The sequence below is a fragment of the Tetrahymena thermophila genome (genome assembly GCF_000189635.1).
Source record: "Tetrahymena thermophila SB210 genomic scaffold scf_8254665, whole genome shotgun sequence".
NCBI lineage: Eukaryota > Ciliophora > Oligohymenophorea > Hymenostomatida > Tetrahymenidae > Tetrahymena > Tetrahymena thermophila.
Window position 1 is genome coordinate 848,429 of NW_002476432.1, and position 22,842 is coordinate 871,270.

Here is a 22,842-nt window from a genome sequence, read left to right on the forward strand (position 1 = left end):
AGTTGTTTCTTGAACTTAATCAGTAAGCTTAATATTCTATCCACCATTATTTTATCTTTTGTCAATGATTGCTTCATCTTAATAAAACCTTTATACAACTGAGTGTGCCCATTAATATGTACATCCAAGCTTCTCTCCTATCTCTCTGTATGGTTTATTCCATACAATTGATGAAATGACTATTGCCCATTTCTTAAATTCTAGATTGGTTAAATAATATTTATAAGATTTTTCTTCTACTTCCATTGATTTTGACACTTTTTTTTTACCAAGTTTTTCTTTGAATTTAATTAAGTAAAGATCTAGCTTTATAGAATCATTGAGCATATTATGATTAAATACACTCTAATATATAATAATATTACAATACAAAAAAATATATCATCAGTAATAAAAAATTCTTCACTTGTAATGTGAATCGCTCCACCCCCCAATAAACTTTTTTACATAAATTCAAGTGTCAAATTTGAGAGATTAATGCAATTTTCTAAACCAGAACGTAAACCTGATGCACCTTCATCACAAATTTTTTAAATATTGAAGAAAAAATATATCATTTAATAGTTAATTAGAAGGAAAAATGAAGAAAAAATATGAAATAATAAATATGATTAATTAATTAATTAATAATAAAAGCAAAGTTGAAAACAAAATAAATGATGAATTAAGTTAACAAATAAAGAACAAAAAAAAAGCAAGCACAATAAAAAGAAAAAGAAAAAAGAGTTTTATTTTTTCTAATTAGTTTTTATAATTAAAAATATCACAATCCAAAACAGATAAACTTTTTTTACCCAATTCCAAGTGTCAAATTTGAGAGATTAATGCACTTTGCTAAAGCAGAACCTAAGCCTGATGCACCCATTGCACCAATTTAATTGGAACTTTTTAAATATTGAAGAAAAAATATATCATTAAATAGTTAATTAGAAGGAAAAATGAAGAAAAAATATGAAATAATAAATATTATTAATTAATTAATAATAAAAGCAAAGTTGAAAACAAAATGATGAATTAAGTTAACAAATAAAGAACAAAAAAAAAGCAAGCACAATAAAAAGAAAAAGAAAAAAGAGTTTTATTTTTTCTAATTAGCTTTTATAATTAAAAATATCACAATCCAAAACAAATAAACTGTTTTTACCTAAGATTAAGTGTCAAATTTGAGAGATTAATGCAATTTGCTAAGCCAGAACCTAAGCCTGATGCACCTTCATCACCAATTTAATTGCAACTTTTTAAATATTGAAGAAAAAATAAATCATTAAATAGTTAATTAGAAGGAAAAAATGAATAAAAAATAGGAAATAATAAGATAGATTAATTAAAAATAAAAATAAAAGTTGAAAATAAAATGATGAGTTAAATTAACAAAGAAAGAACAAAAAAAAAGCAAGCAATATAAAAGAAAAAGAAAAAAGAGCTTTATTGTTTTTAATTAGTTTTTATAGTTAAAAATATCACAATCCAAAACAAATAAACTGTTTTTACCTAAGATTAAGTGTCAAATTTGAGAGATTAATGCACTTTGCTAAGCCAGAACCTAAGCCTGATGCACCTTCATCACCAATTTTATTGCTCCTTTTTAAATATTGAGGAAAAAATATATCATTAAATAGTTAATTAGAAGGAAAAAATGAAGAAAAAATATGAAATAATAATAAGATAGATTAATTAATAATAAAAACAAAAGTTGAAAATAAAATGATGAGTTAAATTAACAAAGAAAAGCAAAAAGAGCTTTATTTTTTTTAATTATTTTTTATAATTAAAAATTTCACAATCCAAAACAGATAAACTTTTTTTACCCAATTGTAAGTGTCAAATTTGAGAGATTAATGCAATTTGCTAAAGCAGAACCTAAGCCTGATGCACCTTCGTCACCAATTTAATTGCAACTTTTTAAATATTGAAGAAAAAATATATCATTAAATAGTTATTTAAAAGGAAAAAATGAAGAAAAAATATGAAATAATAAAAAATAAATTAATAAATAAGAAAAGCAAATATTATATGAAATAAAAAAATCAATTAAATTAAGAAAGATAGAAGAAAAATAAACACAAGTAAAGTAAAAAAGAAAAAGAAAAGTAAATCAAATAAAAAGCTAAAAAACAAATTAATCGAGTTTTATTGTTTAAAATTATATTTTATAGGTAAAAATATTCCAATCCAAAAATAATAAACTGTTTTTATCAAGTAAAAGTTTTAGAATGAAAAAATGAATAAAAAATATCAAATAATAAAAAATGGATAATGGATTTAAAAAATTTAAAATGAAAATTAAGTTAAAATAACTAAAAAACATTTTAAAAAAAAATTACCAAAATAGAGGACAATATCTATTAGAAAAATAAAAATTTTTAATGACTGAAAGTTAAATATATAGAAAATATTAATAGTAATAAGAATGATATTTATTAATTAAATATACTTCAGAAAAATATGGAGAACCTAATGAGACTAAAGTGAAGAGTTTAAGAACTTTTTATATTTGCAAAAATAAATTTAAAGGATATTGTTAAAAAAATAAATAATTACTTCTTTTAATTAGTAGTAATATTTAATCTATTATATTGATTTTTTTTTTTTAATATTGAATGCAACCCATGAAAATTTAATTAATTATAAGTAGATAAAAGAACAAATAAATTATATGAATTTATAAATTTACTTTTAGTAAGAGATATCACAAAAAAGTTAGTGTAACTAACATTTATCATTAAATCTTAATATTTCTATTTAAAATGTTTACTTAAAAATATAGTAGGAAATAGAGATTGGATATAAATGATAACTAAAATACGAATTCACTAAAATGAAATAAATTTTGATCTAATTAGATTATTTTAATATTTTTAAAAATCTTACATTTTTGAATGGCAATATAAAAATAAATTCTGAATTATTCTAATAAATTAAAAAAAATAAAAATATTTTTTGTTTGTTTAAAACTTTGGCTTTAATCTTGGAGGTGCTATATTAAGTTAATGCTATTAAATATTAAAATTAAAATACCGTAAATCCTCATAAATTCTCACCAGCATAAATTTTCACCATATTTTCTGAATATATATTTATAAAATAACTGATACAAAGTTGAAAATTTTAGTGATATTTTAAATCCAGAAACAGCTAAATATATATAATTTCAATCTTTTTTGTTAATTTTATAGAATCGGTTTTTTTCACCTTATTGAGGAGTAGATTTCGAATCCATCTATTTTTGGATGCAAATTTAATAATAAAGGGCTTAAAATCTTTCGGCGCTATACGCATTTGAGTAAGCTTATACTTAATTACCAAAAATAATATATTTTATATGTAAATTTTAATTTTTATATTAAAATATCATCCAATTAAATCATTTGATTAAGAATAGAAAGATAACAACAACTACAAGAGCAAATAAAAACGTATTAGACATACATAAAAACACATACATAGATAAAGTTAAGAAATAATTAATATTCAAATTAATAAATATGAGTAATTGCTTTTAATCAATCTAACATTTTGACAATTTTGTAATATAAAATATTCCTTTTTTAAATCGATTTTACTTTACATTTTATAAAGAAACTGTTCTGCTTTATTCTTCTAAATTCTACTTGATCTCTGATCTTAATTATTCCAAGTAAAATATATTGAGTGACATGTTTAATCTCTTTAATGCTAAGTAGAGTTATTAAAAATTACATTCAAAGGCAAATATAGAGATTATTTGATACATTTTTTAGTGGATTTCTCTTGACTTTTTTATAATTAATAGACATTGTCTATATGCTTTAAATAAGTCCTTTATAAAAGCATACTTTATCTTCTAATTTAATAGGCGTTAATACTATTCTGATATTTTAAAATAAAAAACTAGATTTCAAGAATGTTCTAATCACTTTTAGATAGGCTAATAATTCTTTGCTAAATCTAATTGCTAATTAAGGTCATTTATTAGGACTATTTTATTGATTATGCATTTATCTAATAAAATTAGTTGGTACTACAAATTTTTAGTCAATTAATTTAATATATTTAATAATAGTTTGTTTGGTGTAAGTGTAAATAAGATGATAAATTAATTAATGATAATTAAATTAATCAAATTTAGATATTTTTTGATAATGTAAACTTTTTCTGTGATAACTTAATTAAGATTATCAATTTTTATCTATATTCAATTTGTTTTTTAGTAAGCTAAATTATACCATATTGATTAATTATTAATTTAAAAATATAGTTCAATTTAGTTGTCATATAAAAGCATAATTATATTGATTATTTAATAATAAAAATGTTCAATTTTAGAGAGAAGTTAGTGATTAAAGTATTATATTTAAGATAAACCTTCTTTCAAAAGTAATAGATAGAAAAATTAATCACACTAATTCGTAGGATTTTTTTTTATTTTGATTATGAAAATATCTTTTTTAATACTGAAACAAAAATAAATTACAAATAATAGAAGAAATTTGAGCATTCAAGCAAATAAATAAGTTGTATTTTTTGTAAAGCCTAAAATTATAAAAAATAAAAATCTACTAAATATATTTTAGTCGATATGAATATAATAGTTAAAACATATGCTCCTTTTGTTTCATTATTTATCCTCTTAAAAAATATCTATGTAATGAAGCAAAAATTAGAATTACATCAGCTAAATAATTTAGTTATTTATTGAAATACTGTATTTGTGATACACTAAAGTTAAATAAATATTTTAAAAATCAATTCAAAACAATTTTATTTTCAAAGCAAACAAGCTTATATTAATTTAATTTATTTTAACAATCACATTTTTTAATTTGTAGAATCTTCCGTATATTTTCAAATAAGAATTATATGAATGATAGAAGAAAATTATATTTATCACAAATAATTCTGAAAATCTTAAAAAGAGACCTTAATATAAAGAATCCTTATTTAATGAGGATTGATGGTACATATATATTAATAATAATTTAAATTTAAAAAAGTGAATAGTTTTATTAATAAAATTATATTATTATATTTTATCTAATTGAATTTAAGGCTTATGCAATCTTGCTTCCTTTTTTTATTGCTTTCATTCCAAAATTTATAGCTTTTCCTAACCTCCTGCCCCCTGGTTTTCCTTCTTTGAGCTCTAGTTTTCTTATATTTAATAGTTATAATTTTATACATATATATATCTATTTTTAAAAAAATGTATTTAGCATAATTATTTATTTGGGGATTTCTATTTAACTATAAAAATTATATTCAGAGAATACATTTAATAATATTATAAATAACTTAAATCAATTTAATAAATACTATTAAATAATATTATGTTAGAATAATCAGGTTTAATTAATATTTTTTTTATCTTACTTAAACGCTAGTCCCTTAAAATATTGCTAATATATATTTTTCCTTATTATGAGTATTAAACTTATGCATAAAATTTTAAAAATTCGATCAAAGTATTTTTAAACAACTTCATAATATTTTATCTAACTAATTTCATTCAGTATTAATCTTTAATTAATATTTAAATTAAATGTTAGTTATATTTCTATATGTATTTTAGAATTAATGTTATAATAAATAATTTAAAAATAAAAAAGTAACTAAAGAAAGAATCAAAAAAATTATTCAAGAGAACATAAAATTTATCTCGTTATTACAAATAGTTACTTTTAAAAATGTTACAATTTTATTATAATATAAAGATTTTTGTGAATAAAAGATATTTTAGAGCTACTAAACTACAAAAATTCAAATTTAATATAAAAAAAATAAATACTTTAGTTAAGGTATTAATTATTTTGAAATATTTAAGCAATCAAAATTTTGTAATTTAATTGAAAGTAAATAAATATTTAAAATAGAACATTTAATTCTCATTTTTATTTGTTATTTATATATTTTATTTTAATAATTGCTAAAGGTATTTATTTAAATTATATTTTTTTTTGTTAAGAAAAAATTATGATATTGAAATAATTTATAATAAAAAATTTATAAAATTGGTTTCGAATACTTTAAATATAGTATATGTATATATGATTTAGTATTAAAAAAAATACGTTATTTGATTTAAAAAATTTATATTTTTTATTTTGTTACTCACATAGAACATTTTATGTAATCATTCATAAAACGTTAAACTTCAGCATTTGAAGAACTGCAATTTTGCTTAACACAAGAGATAATGAAAGCTTAGTTATCATAGTCGTAATCAATTTACTTAGCACAGTCAGTTGCACATTAATTAAAATCAACAAGAGCATTTAAGCAATCTTAATCATTAGGTTTACAATACTTTCCTTATTCTAATTTTTTAAAGAGATCTGATTAACATTATTAGATGTTTTTAGATAATCTAAGGTTAGTGATTTTAATTGATTTGAAGCAATTTAAGAAATCTTATAGTAAGTGTTGGACTCTGATATTTGAAGAAGTGCAGTTTAATTATAAACAAGAGTTAATAAAAGCTACATTATCATAATCGTAGTCAATTTAGGAAGCACAGTTGTATGCACATTAATTAAGAGAAAGAAGGGCATCTAAGCATTCAGTGTCACTGCTACTGCAAACTAATCCTAGTTCTATTTTTTTCATGACAATATCCTAACATTACTAAGTTTTGTTATTTGCATTAACAGCAACTAATGCAATAACAAAGAGAAGAGTAATTGCTTTCATAAAAGACTTATTTTATTATTTAATTATTGATTTTTTTATCTGATAATTTATAATAAAAATCGACTATGTTTTTTTTGAATAAAAAGAAAAAATTTACATTTGAAAATCAAATAAGATTGAGAGCTAATATATTTAATTATTAATCAAATATTGCAAACAACAAAAAATGTCCAAATAAATTTGGATATTTTGTAAAAGATTAATAAATGTAAACAAAATCACAAAAAAACCAAATTTGATGATGGCTGATTGCCAAATTAATTTAATAATTTTGTTGCAAAAATAATATATAATCTAATCAGAAATTTTCTTATTAAAAAGTATAAAATTAATTAATGTGCTTTTATATGTTTTTCTTCTTCTAAAGCTTTCTTCAAATATTCAAAATTACACAACTTAATTCACGCAGAATTTTTACTTTCATTTTGAAAATAATAGAGCTAATAAATTATTCGCCTATTGTTTGAAAATCCAAAACATTTTTATAAAATGGTGTAAATTTATTTTGTAAATAAACTTGTTATGTAATTTATTTTAATAAGATATGATTAATTAAATTAATAAATATACAAAATTGATATGTCTGTCTATTCACTGTAATTTAAAATTCAAATTAAATTTCTGAAAGAAAAACAAATTTACTTTTATTAACAGACTATCAGTCAAAACAAATCAATTTACCCATTTACCTATAAAAAACTTTCTTATCATCAGATTTTTTTTGATAATAAATTTAATTTAAAAACAAATAGACGAATTTGATAATAAAATTGATTTAAATAATAATCTTATTTTATTACAATAATTAATTAGTTTAATTTATCATAGAAACCATCCATGAATTCTAGTGAAAGTTGATAGATTTAAAACATTTTTATAAAAATATTCGCTTATTGAAGAAATGCCCTTCCTTAAGATTTAAGTATTAATTAATTAATCATTTATTGAAGTTATTTGAATATTTTTGGCTAATTTTAATACATAATTATATATGAATTACAGAAAATCATTGAATTATCTTTATTTTCCATATACCGTAAATAATCATAAATTCTCACCAGCAAACATAAATTTTCACCATATTTTCTGAATATTTATAAATAGTACTTCTGGAGTTTGGGGGGGGGGGGGGGTTGGTGAGAATTAATGAGGATTTACGGTAAATAATTTAACAATAATTTGAAATTAATTACAAAATAAATGCTTCTATATAATGCAAATAAAATTTTCAACTACCTAGAATAAAAATATTAATTTTAATTGATTTATAAAATCAATAATAATTTGCTTTTGATAATAATTATTGCTGACCTTTACTATTAGAAATCCCACTTTATGCCTCTGTAAATTATTTGAGAAGTAACTGCAGATGATAATTAAAATTTCAATTACTTCTTTGGGAAAAAAACACAATTAAAGAATTTGATCAATTTAAATATATAGCAGCTTTGGTTCTTTCTTCTTCATCTTCTTTTCTAATTTACTCTGTATGTTTTGATTAGTTATTCATTTTATTTAATTATTTGAAAATATTTTAGTTTATCTCATTTACTATCAGCAAAGAATTTCAGCAAATTGTACTGGTCTTTTTATTCAAATAAATTGCTTATAATATGAAGTCCTTTTGATTTTAACTTTTATTATCTAATTTTTATTATTACTTTTTAATTATAAGACATTCTATCTAGAATTTTTGTTGTGTGTCCAAAGCGGCTTTTGGTGCCATATATATCCTTTTATTTATGACGCTTAGAATTGTGATGAGATACATATTGTAGGGATCGATATATTACTTTTACTGTTTTTGGTTAGTTAGGAATTCTGAAAATCTCTTTTAATTAAAATATTCATCTTATTATTGTTTTTCCTTATTATCCCTTTCTTATTTCCTTCTTATTTATCTGATTTATTTGAAGTTTGTATTTCAAGATTTTCTACTTTATAATAGAATTGTTATTTGTATTTCTAGCAATTAATATTTTCATTTCTTTTTGTCACATATTATTTATTATTTTACATTTTTTCTTGCATTTGAGTTTAGCCTTAAAAAGATATTATTTTTGATTTTATTTTAATTAACATCATCTCCACTTGGATTTTATTTTTCGTTCTTTTTCTAATAGTTATTTTTTGTTGCCTTGCCATTATTTATTTCTTACTTGAATTGTTATTGCTGATTAGTTTCGAGTAATAAATTTCTATTATGTTAAGTTATTATTTATGAACAATCTATTTCTTGGTGGAATTATTGATTGTAATATCTATTCCTAATGATTTTTTTATATCATTTGCTACTTATTTGAATTCATTTATCAATATAGATAGGCATTACTTTTGATATTTGCATTTATTTTATAAAATGAATAATTACTAAATCTAATTTTTTTGGCTAAATTTATGCAAAATTAATAAACATTTAGATAACAAAAATATTTTTTGTTATGAATCTAAATTTAAATGTTAAAATAAGAGATTGGTTAAAAACAGCTAGTTATTTAACACACATTTTATGCTTTTGTATAATAAAATATTTAGTAATTTTTAGACTATTTTGTAATAGTAGATGAGATATTTATTTATTTAAATTAATTTTATTTTATAATCATTTTAAAATGCAAAATAATATATTAATCTGATATCAATAATGAGGAAGATATTAAAAATATATTTGCCAAAATACAAATTAAATCTAATTTTTAAATTATTCGCTGATTCATGTATGATTATTTAATATTTTCATTAGGTTATTAATAAATTAATAAATAATCTTTATTTTATTACATTCTTTAATAGCTTATTACCTATTTTTATTAAATCTAATAGTGATAAATAGAGTTAATCAATTAAATTTACCTTAATGAACAAAAGCATTTTTTTAAATTTAAGATTAGGCAATAAATACGTAGGATTTAATATTATTTATGATAAAATTAGCAATGCATTTGAAAAAAGTTTAAATATTTAAACAAAATACAACTTAAAGGTCTATTAAGTTGAAGTGGTTTGAAGTTGCGAAAAAAGAAATAGTTAAAGTTATTTTTATGTTATATTGAACAATAATGAATTATAGATTAAGTAAATAAAAATTAAAAGAAAAGAATGACTAAAGAAGTAGTTCATAAAATATTTATTTCATTAAGCGCTCTAAAATCTAAGATTCAATCAATATACCTTTGAATCATTCTATGAAAATATTTGAATAGTTTAAACTTTAAATATCAATGTAGAAGTTATAATATATTAATTATAGACATTTAGTTAGTTGATTAGCTGATTCCAGAAAAATATATTAAAAATTCATTCAGCTTAGATTAAATTACAAGATCTTTTTGGTAAAATATTTAGATTAAATTGTCATTATTTAATATTTTTAAATTTATCATTCTATTGCTTAGTTTAAGTAGTTTTTGTTATAAAAATTTTAATGCACTACTTAATTTTTGAAAAGAATATATGAATCAACAAATAATTTTAATCTAATTCAGTAAATAACCATTTAAAATATTATATTTTATATTTTTTATGATTAGGTTACTGTTAATAAAAAATAATTTTCGCTTTTACAAATGAAAAAGGCATAAATTTTATTCATAGCGTATTTATTTTTGGCTTTATTTATTAATGAACTACTAAAAATACAAAATTTTTAGAATTTACTAAAATAATTAATTAATATGAAGACAATTACTTACAATAAATAATAATTAATATGATCTTTAGTGCTAATTTAATTATTTGCATATAACAAAATCAAGATATTAATTACTACTCATCTAAAAGTAATACTTCAGTGTAGCTATATCTTTATTTTTGCTTTTGAGTCACAATTATATGCAGTAAAATAATAAAAGAATGCCATTTAATTTATAATTTACCTATTTAATTCAATTTAAGAATTTTTCAATTCTATTAAAAATTTAGTTATCATTTGAAAAGAAGATATCCACTTTTTGTATAATTTTTACCTCTATTTATCTTTTTACAAAGATAATCAAAATATGTGTTATTATATTTTGAATGTCCTTGAGACACTGCTTTTCAACTTAATAAATGATAAAAAATATCTAAGGATAAAAATTAGAAATTAAAAGATGCTAAAAATAGTAAAATATAAAAATTATTATCCTAGCTTTTAATAAATCTGATTAAAACTTAAGATATAGAATATTTTTAATGGAATTAATTAGATTATTAGCGTTTTTAATGAACGATAGATATATACAAAATAAAGTAAACATTTTTTAAGAAGATTTAATAAGAATTTTGATTAGTGAGTAATTGAGTTATATTTTAATTAGTATTAATTTGGATTTTAATCTGATTTATTTTTCTCCAAGTTTTTTGTATTTATTTAATATAATCATATTAATATGAAGATTATAAATATTAGTGAGAATGTAAGAATAACTGAGTTGGTTGTAGCAAAACATGAAGTACCATCGCTGGAAGCATATGGAGCTCCAGGATTGCAGGTTTAACAATCTGAATCTACCCAACCACTAGTTTAAGAACAATCAACAGACACACAAGCTCCTTGAGAATTGGCATATTAACTATCTCCATCATCTGTTCCATTGCAAAGACCACAATCATTGTTAGACATTCCTGAGGTGGCATTGCAGTTTACGCAAGCAGATCCATCTGATTAGGCTCTATATCCAGTTTTAAAGCAAGCAGCGCAATCACTATCAGTCCAAACTTAAGCTGCTTGAGTAGGATCTCTTCCAACGCATTAAACAGAAGGATCTGAGCATCCTGTACGAGCTGAGTTTGCAAATGGAGTTGAAGGAGTACAAAGAGAGCAATTGTTGTCAGTCCAATTTGATGTAGAGTTGCAGGACTAGGTAGAAGCAACGCAACTTGTACCATCTGTGGTTGCATATGGTTCTGAGGGAGTACACAACAAACAATTTGCATCAGTCCAACCCGATGTTGATCCACATGATTAAGTAGCAGCAACACAGCTGTTTGAGTCTCCAGAGGCGAATGGCTTAGAAGGAGTACATAATGCACAGTCTGAATCAGTCCAGTTAGAAGTAGAATTGCATGACTAAGAAGAAGCAACACATTAATTACCATTTGCTGTAGCATATGGTTAAGAAGGATAACATAAATTGCAGTTAGGATCTGTCCATCCAGAAGTAGAATCACATGAAATAGTAGAATTTACACAACTGCTACCATCTGCAGTTGCATATGGAGAACTTGAATTACATAATTAACAATTCTTATTGGTCCATCCTGATGTAGAAGAGCAAGAAATAGTGGATGCAACGCATTGAGTTCCATCACTACTTGCATAAGGACTTGATGGAGTACATAAACCGCAGTCAGAGTCGCTCCATCCTGAAGTTGAGTTGCAAGATTAAGAAGAAGCTACACAACTTTTTTTATCAACAGCTGCGAAAGGTGATGAAGGATTGCATAGAGAGCAATCATTGTCGCTCCAACCTGTAGTAGCACTACATACAACACTTGAAGCAACGCAATTAGTTTAATCTACCGTAGCATGTATTTTAGTTCCTGGGAAGCAAGCAGCACAAGAAGTATCAGTCCAACCAGAAGTAGAACCACATGATTATGTTGATTAAACGCAAGTACTGCCATCTCCTGATGCGAAATATGTATTCGATCCATGGCATAATTAACAATCACTGTCACTCCAACCAGATGTAGATCCACAAGTTTAAGAAGAAGCAACACAAGTAGTGCCTCCAACTATTGCATAAGGCGAAGTGGGACTACAAATACTGCAATTATTATCTGTCCAGCCGGTTTAAGAAGTGCATGACATTGTTGAATTCACACAGGAATTAGTATCTGTTGAAGCATAGGGAGTTTAAGAATTGCAGATAGCACAATTAGTATCTGTCCATCCAGATGTAGATGAGCATGAAATTGTTGATTGAACGCATTTTGTTTAGTCGTATGAGGCGTATTATTTTGAAGTACCATAACAAGCTAAGCAGGTAGCATCAGTAAAATTAGAACTTGAGCCACAGGATTAACTAATTTAAAGACAAGTAGTACCTGCAATATTTGCATATAAACTTGTAGAGCATAATTAACAGGTAGTATCTGACCAACCAGTTCCTGAAATAGGACTAGTGTTACATGAAGAAGGAGTACTTACACATGTAGCACCAACTTAATTTGCATAGCTAGAGCTAGTTTAAGCAATGCAACTTTAGCAAAATAAATCACTCAAACCAGAATAAGTGGCTGAGGCGCTATAGCTAGAGCAATCTGCAATCTAGCATAAATTACCTGATGGTTGCCAACTAAAATAGCCGGATTAAGGGCAAGTTGAGCAATCTGTAGGAGTTGAACAAGATACGTTAGCACCTGGAACTGTAACTGATTATGAAGCTATTTAACTTAAGGCTAAAAGAAATACTATAAAAAATTTAATATTCATATCTATCTATCTGATTTTGCAGTTTGTTGTATTTAGTTAATTTTTTGGTTTTAATTAATTATAGATTTTCCTATGAATCAAATTGAGTTCATATAATTTAAGAGAAAAAGCATATTTAGCTATTTCAGGCTAAATAAAAAGATGAAAATCTTTCTTTATATTTAGAATGATAATTAAAACAAACGCTTTGATAATTTAAAAAATTGACCACAAATTCTTCAGTTATTTTTTAACGCTTTTTTGAATAATATTTTAATTTTGATAAGAAAAGCTTCAATAAAAAGAAAAAAATAAAGTGAGTAATCTCCACTCTTATTCTTTAAAACTTCTTAGTAAAAATATCTATCTTTTTACCTGAAATAAATACAAAAATTGAGGAAATCATCAAGCTTACAAGGAATGATTTGAGAAATTAAATTACCTATCAATCTTTTTGCTATAAGATTATTTACAAATTTAGGTAATTAATTAATTTAAAAAAAGGAGACAGCGTTGAATGCTATTAATTTATGCCTCAAAATCTGAAATATGCAAAAAAAGAGGCGAAAAGCATTTTTAAATCTAATTTAAACAGAAATAATTATCCAAAGCGCTGTTATTAATAATATACAAAAAAATACAAATAACTTAGAAAAAAAAATAAAAAAGTCAAATGAAAATTGGTTTTTAAACAAGTTATGACTTAGAGCAATTTAAGCTACACCAAAAGGATTTTGCTTTCAATAAATTTATTTCACTTTTAAGCTTTATTGTGTGTTAGTTTTTATATCTTATCTACATTGAATCGCCTCTCTCTGCCTATAATTTAATTAAAAAAATTAGACTCTCTATAATCCCGGATGTGAATAAAATTGATAAAAATATGCCTGAATTAAATTTTCAAATTAATTAATTTAGGCTATTATTGTTTCTTTTTAATTTATTTGGTGACTCTTTTAAAAAATAAGATATAAACAATAAACATCACAAAACCTTTCCAGTATAAGCTAAATCAAGTTTTTCACCTCTTCAAACATTTTTAATTTTTTAGTAAGAAATATTCCTCCAATAAAAATACATTAAATTAAATATTTTTTTTTAACACTTTCAGTAATCTATTAAACAATATTTAAGTATAGCCATACTCGTATCATTTATTAGTTTCTTAATTTATTATTAGAAATATTGTTATCAAAGAAGGTATTGGAAAATTTAATAATTGAATACATTAATTTATTGTACTATATATAAGTATACATTGTATATCTATTGCTTAGAATCAATTTAAGATATAATTCGCATTTTTTAATGTGTAAAATTTTACAAGTTACTGAGCTTAAAAAATATTTTTTGTTCCAAATTGAGCTGATCAATAGTATAAAAAGACATATTTAATTTATTTGTATCCTTTCAAAAAATTCAATACTGTGGTTAAATTTTCATGTTACATTCAGTAATAATTAATTGTTAATTCAGTCAAAAGCTCCTTTAAAAACTAAACATCTTTTGACTTTTTAACAGCTCAAATTTAATTGCATAACAAAAAAGAAATAATGAATGATTGATTATATCTAATTTAAGATTAATATCAAATAACATTTATTTACTCGCATTTTTTTTACAATTAATTTTATGGTTTGTTTTAAAAGCTTCTATTTGTAATGGAGTTTTTAATATTTACTTCAATTAATAAATTAGAAGGAGTTTTAATGATTTATTTATTGTAATTGCAAATTTTTTATATAAAAAATATCAAAATTATTTTATTAATTTTTACTGGTTTTTATTATTATCAGTTGAAGAAAAAAAATCTATTTCATTAAGCATTTTTGAAATAGAAGTAGCGATTTAATTTAAGTTAATTATCTTACATAATTCTGGCTTAAAAAAGCAAATTTTAATTAAAGAAGATCAATAGTTAGTTGTATGCTTGAATTTTTGTAATTATTTTCTATTCTTCCTCACCCTACATACATCACACTTAATTTTTTTTCTCAAGCTCGTTAGTTAGTTAGTTAGTTAATTATATATGCATCTAATATAAATTTTGCTAATATCGAAATATAATAAACAATTTTTTTTGTTAATTTCAAAGAGCCTTAAAAAAATATATGAAGATAATTTAATTAAGATATAAATGAATTATTTTGAGCAATTTTATTCAATCATTAATCTTAAATAGCTTTTCATAAGAAATCTAAGTGTGCGGTGAATTATTAATTAAAACAAATAGTGATAATATAAAAGCCTCTTACATAAAAACCTAGCAAAAGTATACTATTAAGCAATTTTATTAGGTACCATAAGATTAAGATAGATAGTTAATTTTATCATGCTGAATTAAATATTTTTAATATCTAGAAGTTTATTAATACTAATTGTATAATAAATATCTATTTTTGAAATATTACAATTTGAAAAGAGGTTCTTTTATTAAGACATTAAAAATTCTTCTACAAGTATTGTTGAAAAATTCACTCTTGATTGCGATTTATAAATTAGAAATAAAGAGATAAAAATATTTAAAATTCTTTAATAATTAGGTATCTTATTGTAAAAAAATATTTTTTAGAATTTATTTAAATTTACTCACTCTTGAGGTTAATCCTTTTGCCCTAAATAATATTTCAACAATATTTAAAAGCAGCTAAAGTTAGCCTAAAATTTAGTCATTTTATTACAGTTTCATGAAGGATGAATTTACCAAATACAAACAGATTTTTTTAAAATATGATCTCAAAATTATAAATTTAATTACACAATTTTGAATAAGAATATGATATGTAAATATCTGATATATTTCAATTAAATAGGTAAAAAAGGTTCAAATTAATTATGTCAAGCAAATTAATAAAAAAATTAATAAGTCCTTGTATTTATCACATATTCCTCAATAAACTATCCAACAACATACTAACAAATAGATCTTAATGATAGAAATCAATATTTATTGAAAATACTATCTATTTACTCTAAATCTTCAATAATTAAGCGAGAGAAATTATAAAATTAATAAAATCAGCATTTAATATCAGAAAATAATTTTGAAAGAAAAAGTTAATAAATTAATAGCAATTATATGAAAGCACACAGTTTATTGATACTTTTGATAATATTAATTTTTATTTTTCTTTATTACTCTTTCACTTTTTTTAATAGCCCATCATTCATTTTTTTAAAAATGTTACTTTTTAAAAGATTAATTTGAAATGTTTTAGGTTCATTTTCTATAATAAATTTTAAATAAATAAATATAATTAGTTATTATTTATAGTTTTATGTTAAAAATTAATCAAAATATTATGTTTGCGTGTGTGTGTGTTGAGATTGAAAAAAAGTTAAATTTTTAATTAGTAAATAAAATCCATTCAATATTTTAAAAGTATAGTTTTCTAAACGATAAATTGTCTTAATTAAATTAATATAAGTTAGATTTTCTAAATTTGAATTGAATTAAAAATATTAATTAGATTAAAAAAAGTTATTAAATTTCATTTATTTATTTGTTTATTTGTTTTTTAATTTGTTTAATTCAACATTTTTAAATAAAAAATAATAAATTTAAAGTAATTAAGTAAATTTAAATTAAAAAAAAAATGGCAAGATAAAATAATAATAAGAGCAATTAATTAAAAAAAGTAAGGCTAATTGTAATATAAGATATATTTAATTTCTTTATTTTGTTAGTTAAAGTTAATCTAATCTAACCTTTCTTGCTCTTAAAATAAACTCAGTCTATTTTTAGAGTAAATTTCATTTCACTTATTTATTTTTAATTAAATAAAATTGATCAAATGATTTATTTTTTTATTCAACTAATTTTAAAAAATAAATGATCAAAATAAATTATTTTATTTTATAAGATATTTGAATGTTATTTTTTATTAACAAAAATATTTCATTAATTTTATTCTTTTTATTAATGAAAAGTTATTATGAAATAAGTGAAGATATTGCTATAATCTTAGGTTAAGTTTTGCAATATAACGAAAAAATTTCAAAATTAGAAATGTCTTTTAGGTAAAAAATTATTTAAATTAAATATTTTAAAAATAAAACTTAATTAATTTATTTTATTATTTTTCAATTATTTAATTTTTAATATGTTCAATAATTTCCTATAATTATAGGTCTAGCTATATCGGTCATCTACCATTTAATAAATTAATTTCTAGTTTAGCGAATTTCACAAATCTTAAATCGATGACATTAGATCTTTAGTAAAAAATAGGATTATTAAAAATACAATTTAAACTTCTAAATAAAGCATTATTTAATATTCCTTAATTTTATCAATAGCAACAACTAAATTTTAGCAGAAGGGGCATATTAATTAAGTTTAGTGATAGAAAATTTCAAAATTATTGAAACTCTCAATATTGACTTAAGGTAATAATTAATTACAAATATCTTATTTTAAATATAAATTATTTTTTTTATTTTAGAAGAAATAATATTGGTGATAGTGGTCTTTTTAAATTAGCTTCTTCTCTTTAAAATTGCAAAAATTTATCAACATTGATTTTTGGACTAAAGTAAATTTAAATTTTTTAAAACTTTAATTAAATATTTATTTATTGCTTTCTAATCAAGCATAAATGATAGTTTGTTTTTTCTTTTTAAATTGCTTATTTTAAATTATTTAATTAGATTAAAATATTTTTTTATAATTTTTTACATATGTTTAAATAATAATTTTACTCTATTAAAAAAATATTAATTTAAAATAAATTTTTATAGATCAAATAACATTTAAGGAAAAAGTATCATTAAGTCTTTCTCTGCTTTAGCTTAGATTGCTACATTAAAAACTTTAACTCTTGATTTAAGGTAATTAATTAAAATGTCTTTTTTGAAATTTAAATTAATTACATTTTTAATAAATTTAATTTTCTAAATCAATTTTTAGGTATTTTAATAATAAATTTATAAATTAATTTAAATTTTATTTGAAAAAAGCAAAAATAACATAAATGCAAGTTGTGCTATTGACATTTGTTCTGAGTTAGTTAAAAATAAAACTGTTTAAAATTTGGAAATTGATTTTTCGTAAAATTGTTTGTTCTTTAAAAAGATTAAAATAATATGATAAAATTTATAAATAACAAACAACTAACTATTTTAGGGAAAATTGTATTGGTAATTTGGGATTATTTGGCATGAGTTAGCATTTATTAAATTCTACATAAATTCAATCTTTAGTTCTTAAATTAAGGTAATATTTAAATAAAAATTCAAATATTTTCAACCAATTTAAGTTTATTAAGCTGGATAAAAATAAACAAAATATTTTTTAAATTTAATAAATTTATTTTTTATAATTTAAGCAATATTAAAATAACCGATGAAGGTCTGTAATGTTTAGCAAATCCTTTATTTTAAGGAAAAAATAATCGAAAGTTAGCTCTTGATATTTAGTAATATTTTTGCTTATTTTTTAAAATAGAAAAACTTAAAGCTTTATTTTATTCAAAGAAAAAACTAAGTGAGTTAGTAAAGTGTTTCGGATTTGATTTCTTGTATTGGAAAAACATAAATTGAGGATTTTAAATTTAATTTTGAGTAAAATTTATTAATTTAATATTTTAAAATAAAGTCAAAAAAATTTAAAATAATTGAATTCTTTTTTTAATTAATTTCTCAAAGTAAAAATATTAAAAAATATTCAACTTTAAAATAAAAGTGAAATGTAGAGAAAATTAGATTAATCTTGCTTAGGATTTGATAAATCTTAATTTGCAAACCTAATCAGCTTGGATATCCGCTTTGGGTAATTTATAAAATAATTAATATTAACAGTTTTTCTTAAAATAAAAATTAATTTCAGTAATAAATTAAATTAAAATAGAATTGTCAAATCAGCAAAATCAATTAAATTTAAAGAAAGAATTGTTTAAAGTAAAAATCAATAGATAAAATGTTTAAAATTATCGTAATAATTATAAAGAAACAAGTTATTTTTACTTCTTAATTTTAAAATATATTTATTATTGTTAAGTAATAAATCAAAAATAAAATTATAAAAAAGTTTTAAAACATTTTGATTTTTTTATTTCTGAGATATTAAATTTTTATTTTTTAATAATTTTGAAGTAAAAAAAGAGGTTTCTTATTTTTTAAAAATTAAATAAAACTTTAAATGTTTATTTTTCTTCTATTTTTCATTCATAAATATATAATTTATAATTATAAACCAAATTAGAAATCTAATTTTCTAGGTTTAAATGGTAAATTATAAACAAAAAAATGGAAGCATTGTATCATGATAGCTTGAGAATTTTTTGCAGTTAGTAACCCAAGCTTAAGAAACAAATATGAATTGAATAAATTACTTAGAACAGGTCCAAAAGGCTAACATAAACCTTCAACAATATCACAGATCGCAGATTTGCTGCCTCTTCCAATAAATAAATATTTTTATAGAACATCAATCAACCAATCAATAAAAAATTTCATTTAATAAAGCTGAAGCCTTAGGCAGCTTTAGTAGCAAGTGTTTTCGAACAACTAAATAATCTAATCTTTTAAAAAGTTGGCAAATTTCACTAAAAATACAACTCTTGGCTAGAACCATCCTTAGTAAAATAATTTCTCTCTTTAGCTATAATTTGATAAATATTCACAAAGAATAAGATTAATAATAATAAATTTTATTTACTAAAGTTGAATGTGTAGAACAACTGTATGAGATTAAAGTGAAGATTATAAAAACTCTTTATATTATTAAAATATTAATTTAAAAAATATTCACAATAAATTAAATAATTAATTACATGTTCTAGATATTCAAAATATTAATTCTATTATATTATTTATTTTTCAAGAATATTGAATAGCTATTTATGAAAATATATTAATTAGAACTTTATTAAATATTATCTAGAATTTGTTTTGATAAAAAGAACAAATAGGTATTAGAGAGATCAAATATCAATTTATAAATAAGATTTTAGGAAATTATATGATAAAGCAGTCAGATATTCTTATCATTCATTATTAATTAAATCATTATATTGCAATATCAAAATTCTTATTAAAAAATTAAGTAGAAATCACTAAGTATGTTAGTATGAGTTCATAAAAAAAACAAAAAACAAATATTTTTGATTTACATCTTAAGTTGGAAAACAAAGACTATTTAGGCAAAACTGTATTTTTTTTAAATTTCTTTAATTATTAAAAATATTTAGGATAATAAAATCATAAAATTTAAAAGCACTTCATTAAAAAAATAAATGGTAAGATAAAATAAAGATAAATCCAAATTTTTAAAAAAAGTATGCTAATTTTTATTTAAATTATATTTAATTTCTTTATTTTTATAATTAAAGTTTATCTAATCTAGCCTTGCTTGCTCTTAAAATAATCTCAGTTTGTTCTTAGAGTAAAATTTATTACATCTTAGTTTTAATTAAATAAATTGCTCAAATTATTTAATTGTTAATTAAATTGATCTTAAAAAATAAATGATCAAAATAAATTAATTTACCAGCTTTTATTAATTGCATTTTTTATTATCAAACCAATTCCATAAATTTTAAAATTTATCTTCTTATATTTAATATGAAAAGCTACAATATAATCAGTGAAGATGTTGCTGAAATCTTGGAAAAATAATTAAAAAATTTTACTGATTTATAAATGTCTTTAAAGTAAAAAAATATTTAAATATTTTAAAAATAATATTTATTTTATTATTATTTTTCTAGTATTAAATTTGTAACATATACATACCATCATTTAGTAACCATTTTATAATAAATAAAAAGGTCATGTTATTTAGGTAATATTTGTTTTACTACATTAGTTTCTGGTATAGCGAATTGCACTAATTTAAAGTCGATGAAATTAGATCTTTAGTAAAAATATAATTTAAATTATTGATTCTTAAATAAAAGCATTAATTAATATTTTCTTTATCTCATCACAATTCTAAGATTTCAATTTTAATTCGTTCTAAGATAATTTTATCAAAAGTAATAACTAAATTTAAGCAGAGGGTGCATATCAATTAAGTTTAGCTATTTAGAATTTCGAAAATATTGAGACTATCTAGATTGACTTAAGGTAATAATTAAAAATTTGTTTTATAAAATATAAATAAGTTTTTTTAGATTTAAACTTAATATTTTTCTTTCAAATTTTAATAATTAAACTCTAATAAAATTATTAAAACTAAATTTTAGAAGAAATAACATTCGTCATCAAGGTCTTTTTAAATTGGCTTCTTCTTTCTAGAATTGCTAATATTTATCAACATTGATTTTGGGACTAAAGTAAATTTAATTTTTTTAACACTTTAATTTAATTTTGCATTGAAATCAACCATAAATTATCATTTTTTCTTTTGAAACTTTAAATTATTTAATTGAATTTGAATATTATTTAAACATCTTCTTGACAGGTTTAAATAATAATTTTATTCTTCCTATTAAACAAATATGAATTTAAAATAAATTTTCATAGATCAAATAACATTTCAGGGAAAGATACTATTAAATCATTCACTGCTTTAGCTTAGAGTAAAACATTGAAAACTTTAGCTCTTAATTTAAGGTAATTTATTAAAATGTCTTTTTGAAATTTAAATAAATTAAGTTTAATAAATTTAATAATCTTAATCTGTTTTTAGATTTTTTGATGATAAATTTATTAATTTTAATTGATTAAAATTTTATTTAAATAAAGCAAAAATAACATAAATGCAAGCTGTGCTATTGATATTTGTTCTGAGTTAGTAAAAAATACAACGATTTAGAATTTGAAAATTGATTTTTCGTAAAATATTAATTATTCTCTTTAAAAATTAATTATTAAACTTTTATAATTAAATTTCTAAATAATAAAAAACTACTTTAGGAAAAATTTTATTTCCAACTTAGGACTTATTGGCTCTTGTTAGCATTTATTCAACTCTACATACATTCAATCTTTAGTTCTTAGATTATGGTAATTCTTTTAATAAATTCAAATATTTTTAGCTAACTCAAATTTATTTTTGGTACAAAAAATATTCTTTTAAGATTAATAATTAAATTTTATTTTTTTGAAAAAAAGTAATGCAATAATTACTGATGATGGCCTCTTGTGCTTAAAAAATACCTTAATTTAAGGAAAAATCATTCCAAGCTTGGCTATAGATTTTTAGTAAAATTCTTACCTCTTTTTTTAAAAAGAAAAACATAAAGCTTTATTGTAAAAAGAGGAAACAATTTGAGCGAATAAAGTGTTTCTGAATTTATTTCTTGCATCGGAAGCACATAAATTTAGGTTTTTAAGCTAAATATTAAGTATAATTTATTCATTTTCTAATGATAAAAAACAGAATATTAAAAATTTAAAATAACTTTATTCAATACATTTAGTTAATTTCTCAAAATTTTGTTTTAATTAAACATAAATAATAAAAAAAATACAACATTTAAATATAAGTGAAGTACCAATTAATTTAGAGTAATCTTGCTTAGGATTTGATAAATCTTAATTTGCAAACCTAATAAATTTGGACATCTGTTTTGAGTAAATTATAAAATTTTATTTCAACTCTTTCCTTTATTTAATAAGAAAACAAATTTTCAAACATTTAAATTTTAAAAATTGCAAAAAATAATAGATTTAACAATCCTAAAGAATCACAATTATAGCTTTTAGGAGCAGTTATAGCTAATCTTCCAAAGCTTTCGATTTTAAGACTTGTTATTAAACGGTATTAATTTAATTAATTATTATATAAGAGGAAAAGTGTGGTCTGGGGCAATTTTTTGTAAAACCCGGTGTGG

At 20.9% G+C, this 22,842-nt stretch overlaps 6 protein-coding genes across 6 annotated transcripts in view; 2 read left to right on the top strand and 4 right to left on the bottom strand. All coding sequences in view use genetic code 6, as the record gives it.

Moving 5' to 3' along the window:
• The window catches only part of TTHERM_00234200 (hypothetical protein), a gene marked incomplete at both ends in the record, with an annotated part of 2,197 nt that extends 1,870 nt beyond the window's left edge, over positions 1–327 (bottom strand). The window contains one exon of the mRNA XM_001014357.3: positions 1–327. This exon is cut by the window's left edge and continues 209 nt beyond it. Within this exon, the coding sequence (XP_001014357.3) occupies positions 1–327 (327 nt within the window).
• Positions 328–763: 436 nt separating this feature from the next.
• Positions 764–3,047, bottom strand: TTHERM_000234204 (hypothetical protein; the record flags this gene model as incomplete). The annotated part of the gene is made up of 8 exons (XM_012797309.1): positions 764–884; positions 1,145–1,234; positions 1,492–1,581; positions 1,809–1,898; positions 2,325–2,342; positions 2,542–2,568; positions 2,675–2,728; positions 3,019–3,047. The coding sequence occupies 8 exons, from the start codon at positions 3,045–3,047 to the stop codon at positions 764–766; spliced, it is 519 nt and encodes a 172-aa protein (XP_012652763.1).
• A 3,040-nt stretch (positions 3,048–6,087) lies between these two features.
• Positions 6,088–6,666, bottom strand: TTHERM_00235210 (hypothetical protein; the record flags this gene model as incomplete). Its single annotated transcript, XM_001014359.1, has 1 exon — positions 6,088–6,666. One exon carries the CDS (start codon positions 6,664–6,666, stop codon positions 6,088–6,090), a length of 579 nt encoding a protein of 192 aa, XP_001014359.1.
• A 4,360-nt stretch (positions 6,667–11,026) lies between these two features.
• TTHERM_00235230 (cell surface immobilization antigen) lies at positions 11,027–13,138 on the bottom strand (the record flags this gene model as incomplete). The annotated part of the gene is made up of 1 exon (XM_001014361.2): positions 11,027–13,138. The coding sequence occupies exon 1, from the start codon at positions 13,082–13,084 to the stop codon at positions 11,027–11,029; it is 2,058 nt and encodes a 685-aa protein (XP_001014361.2). The 5' UTR covers positions 13,085–13,138.
• Positions 13,139–16,659: 3,521 nt separating this feature from the next.
• Positions 16,660–19,329, top strand: TTHERM_000235234 (kinase domain protein; the record flags this gene model as incomplete). The annotated part of the gene is made up of 13 exons (XM_012797310.1): positions 16,660–16,701; positions 16,751–16,809; positions 16,994–17,083; positions 17,194–17,283; positions 17,363–17,452; positions 17,509–17,598; positions 17,804–17,893; positions 18,023–18,112; positions 18,189–18,278; positions 18,391–18,480; positions 18,539–18,625; positions 18,747–18,833; positions 19,266–19,329. 13 exons carry the CDS (start codon positions 16,660–16,662, stop codon positions 19,327–19,329), a joined length of 1,059 nt encoding a protein of 352 aa, XP_012652764.1.
• A 969-nt stretch (positions 19,330–20,298) lies between these two features.
• The window catches only part of TTHERM_000235239 (kinase domain protein), a gene marked incomplete at both ends in the record, with an annotated part of 3,471 nt that continues 927 nt past the window's right edge, over positions 20,299–22,842 (top strand). Inside the window, 13 exons of the mRNA XM_012797311.1 lie at positions 20,299–20,340; positions 20,395–20,447; positions 20,635–20,715; positions 20,833–20,922; positions 21,041–21,130; positions 21,250–21,339; positions 21,530–21,619; positions 21,752–21,841; positions 21,923–22,012; positions 22,121–22,210; positions 22,267–22,353; positions 22,496–22,582; positions 22,677–22,769. Of these exons, the coding sequence (XP_012652765.1) occupies positions 20,299–20,340; positions 20,395–20,447; positions 20,635–20,715; positions 20,833–20,922; positions 21,041–21,130; positions 21,250–21,339; positions 21,530–21,619; positions 21,752–21,841; positions 21,923–22,012; positions 22,121–22,210; positions 22,267–22,353; positions 22,496–22,582; positions 22,677–22,769 (1,073 nt within the window). The remainder of the gene's footprint in view (positions 20,341–20,394; positions 20,448–20,634; positions 20,716–20,832; positions 20,923–21,040; positions 21,131–21,249; positions 21,340–21,529; positions 21,620–21,751; positions 21,842–21,922; positions 22,013–22,120; positions 22,211–22,266; positions 22,354–22,495; positions 22,583–22,676; positions 22,770–22,842) is intronic.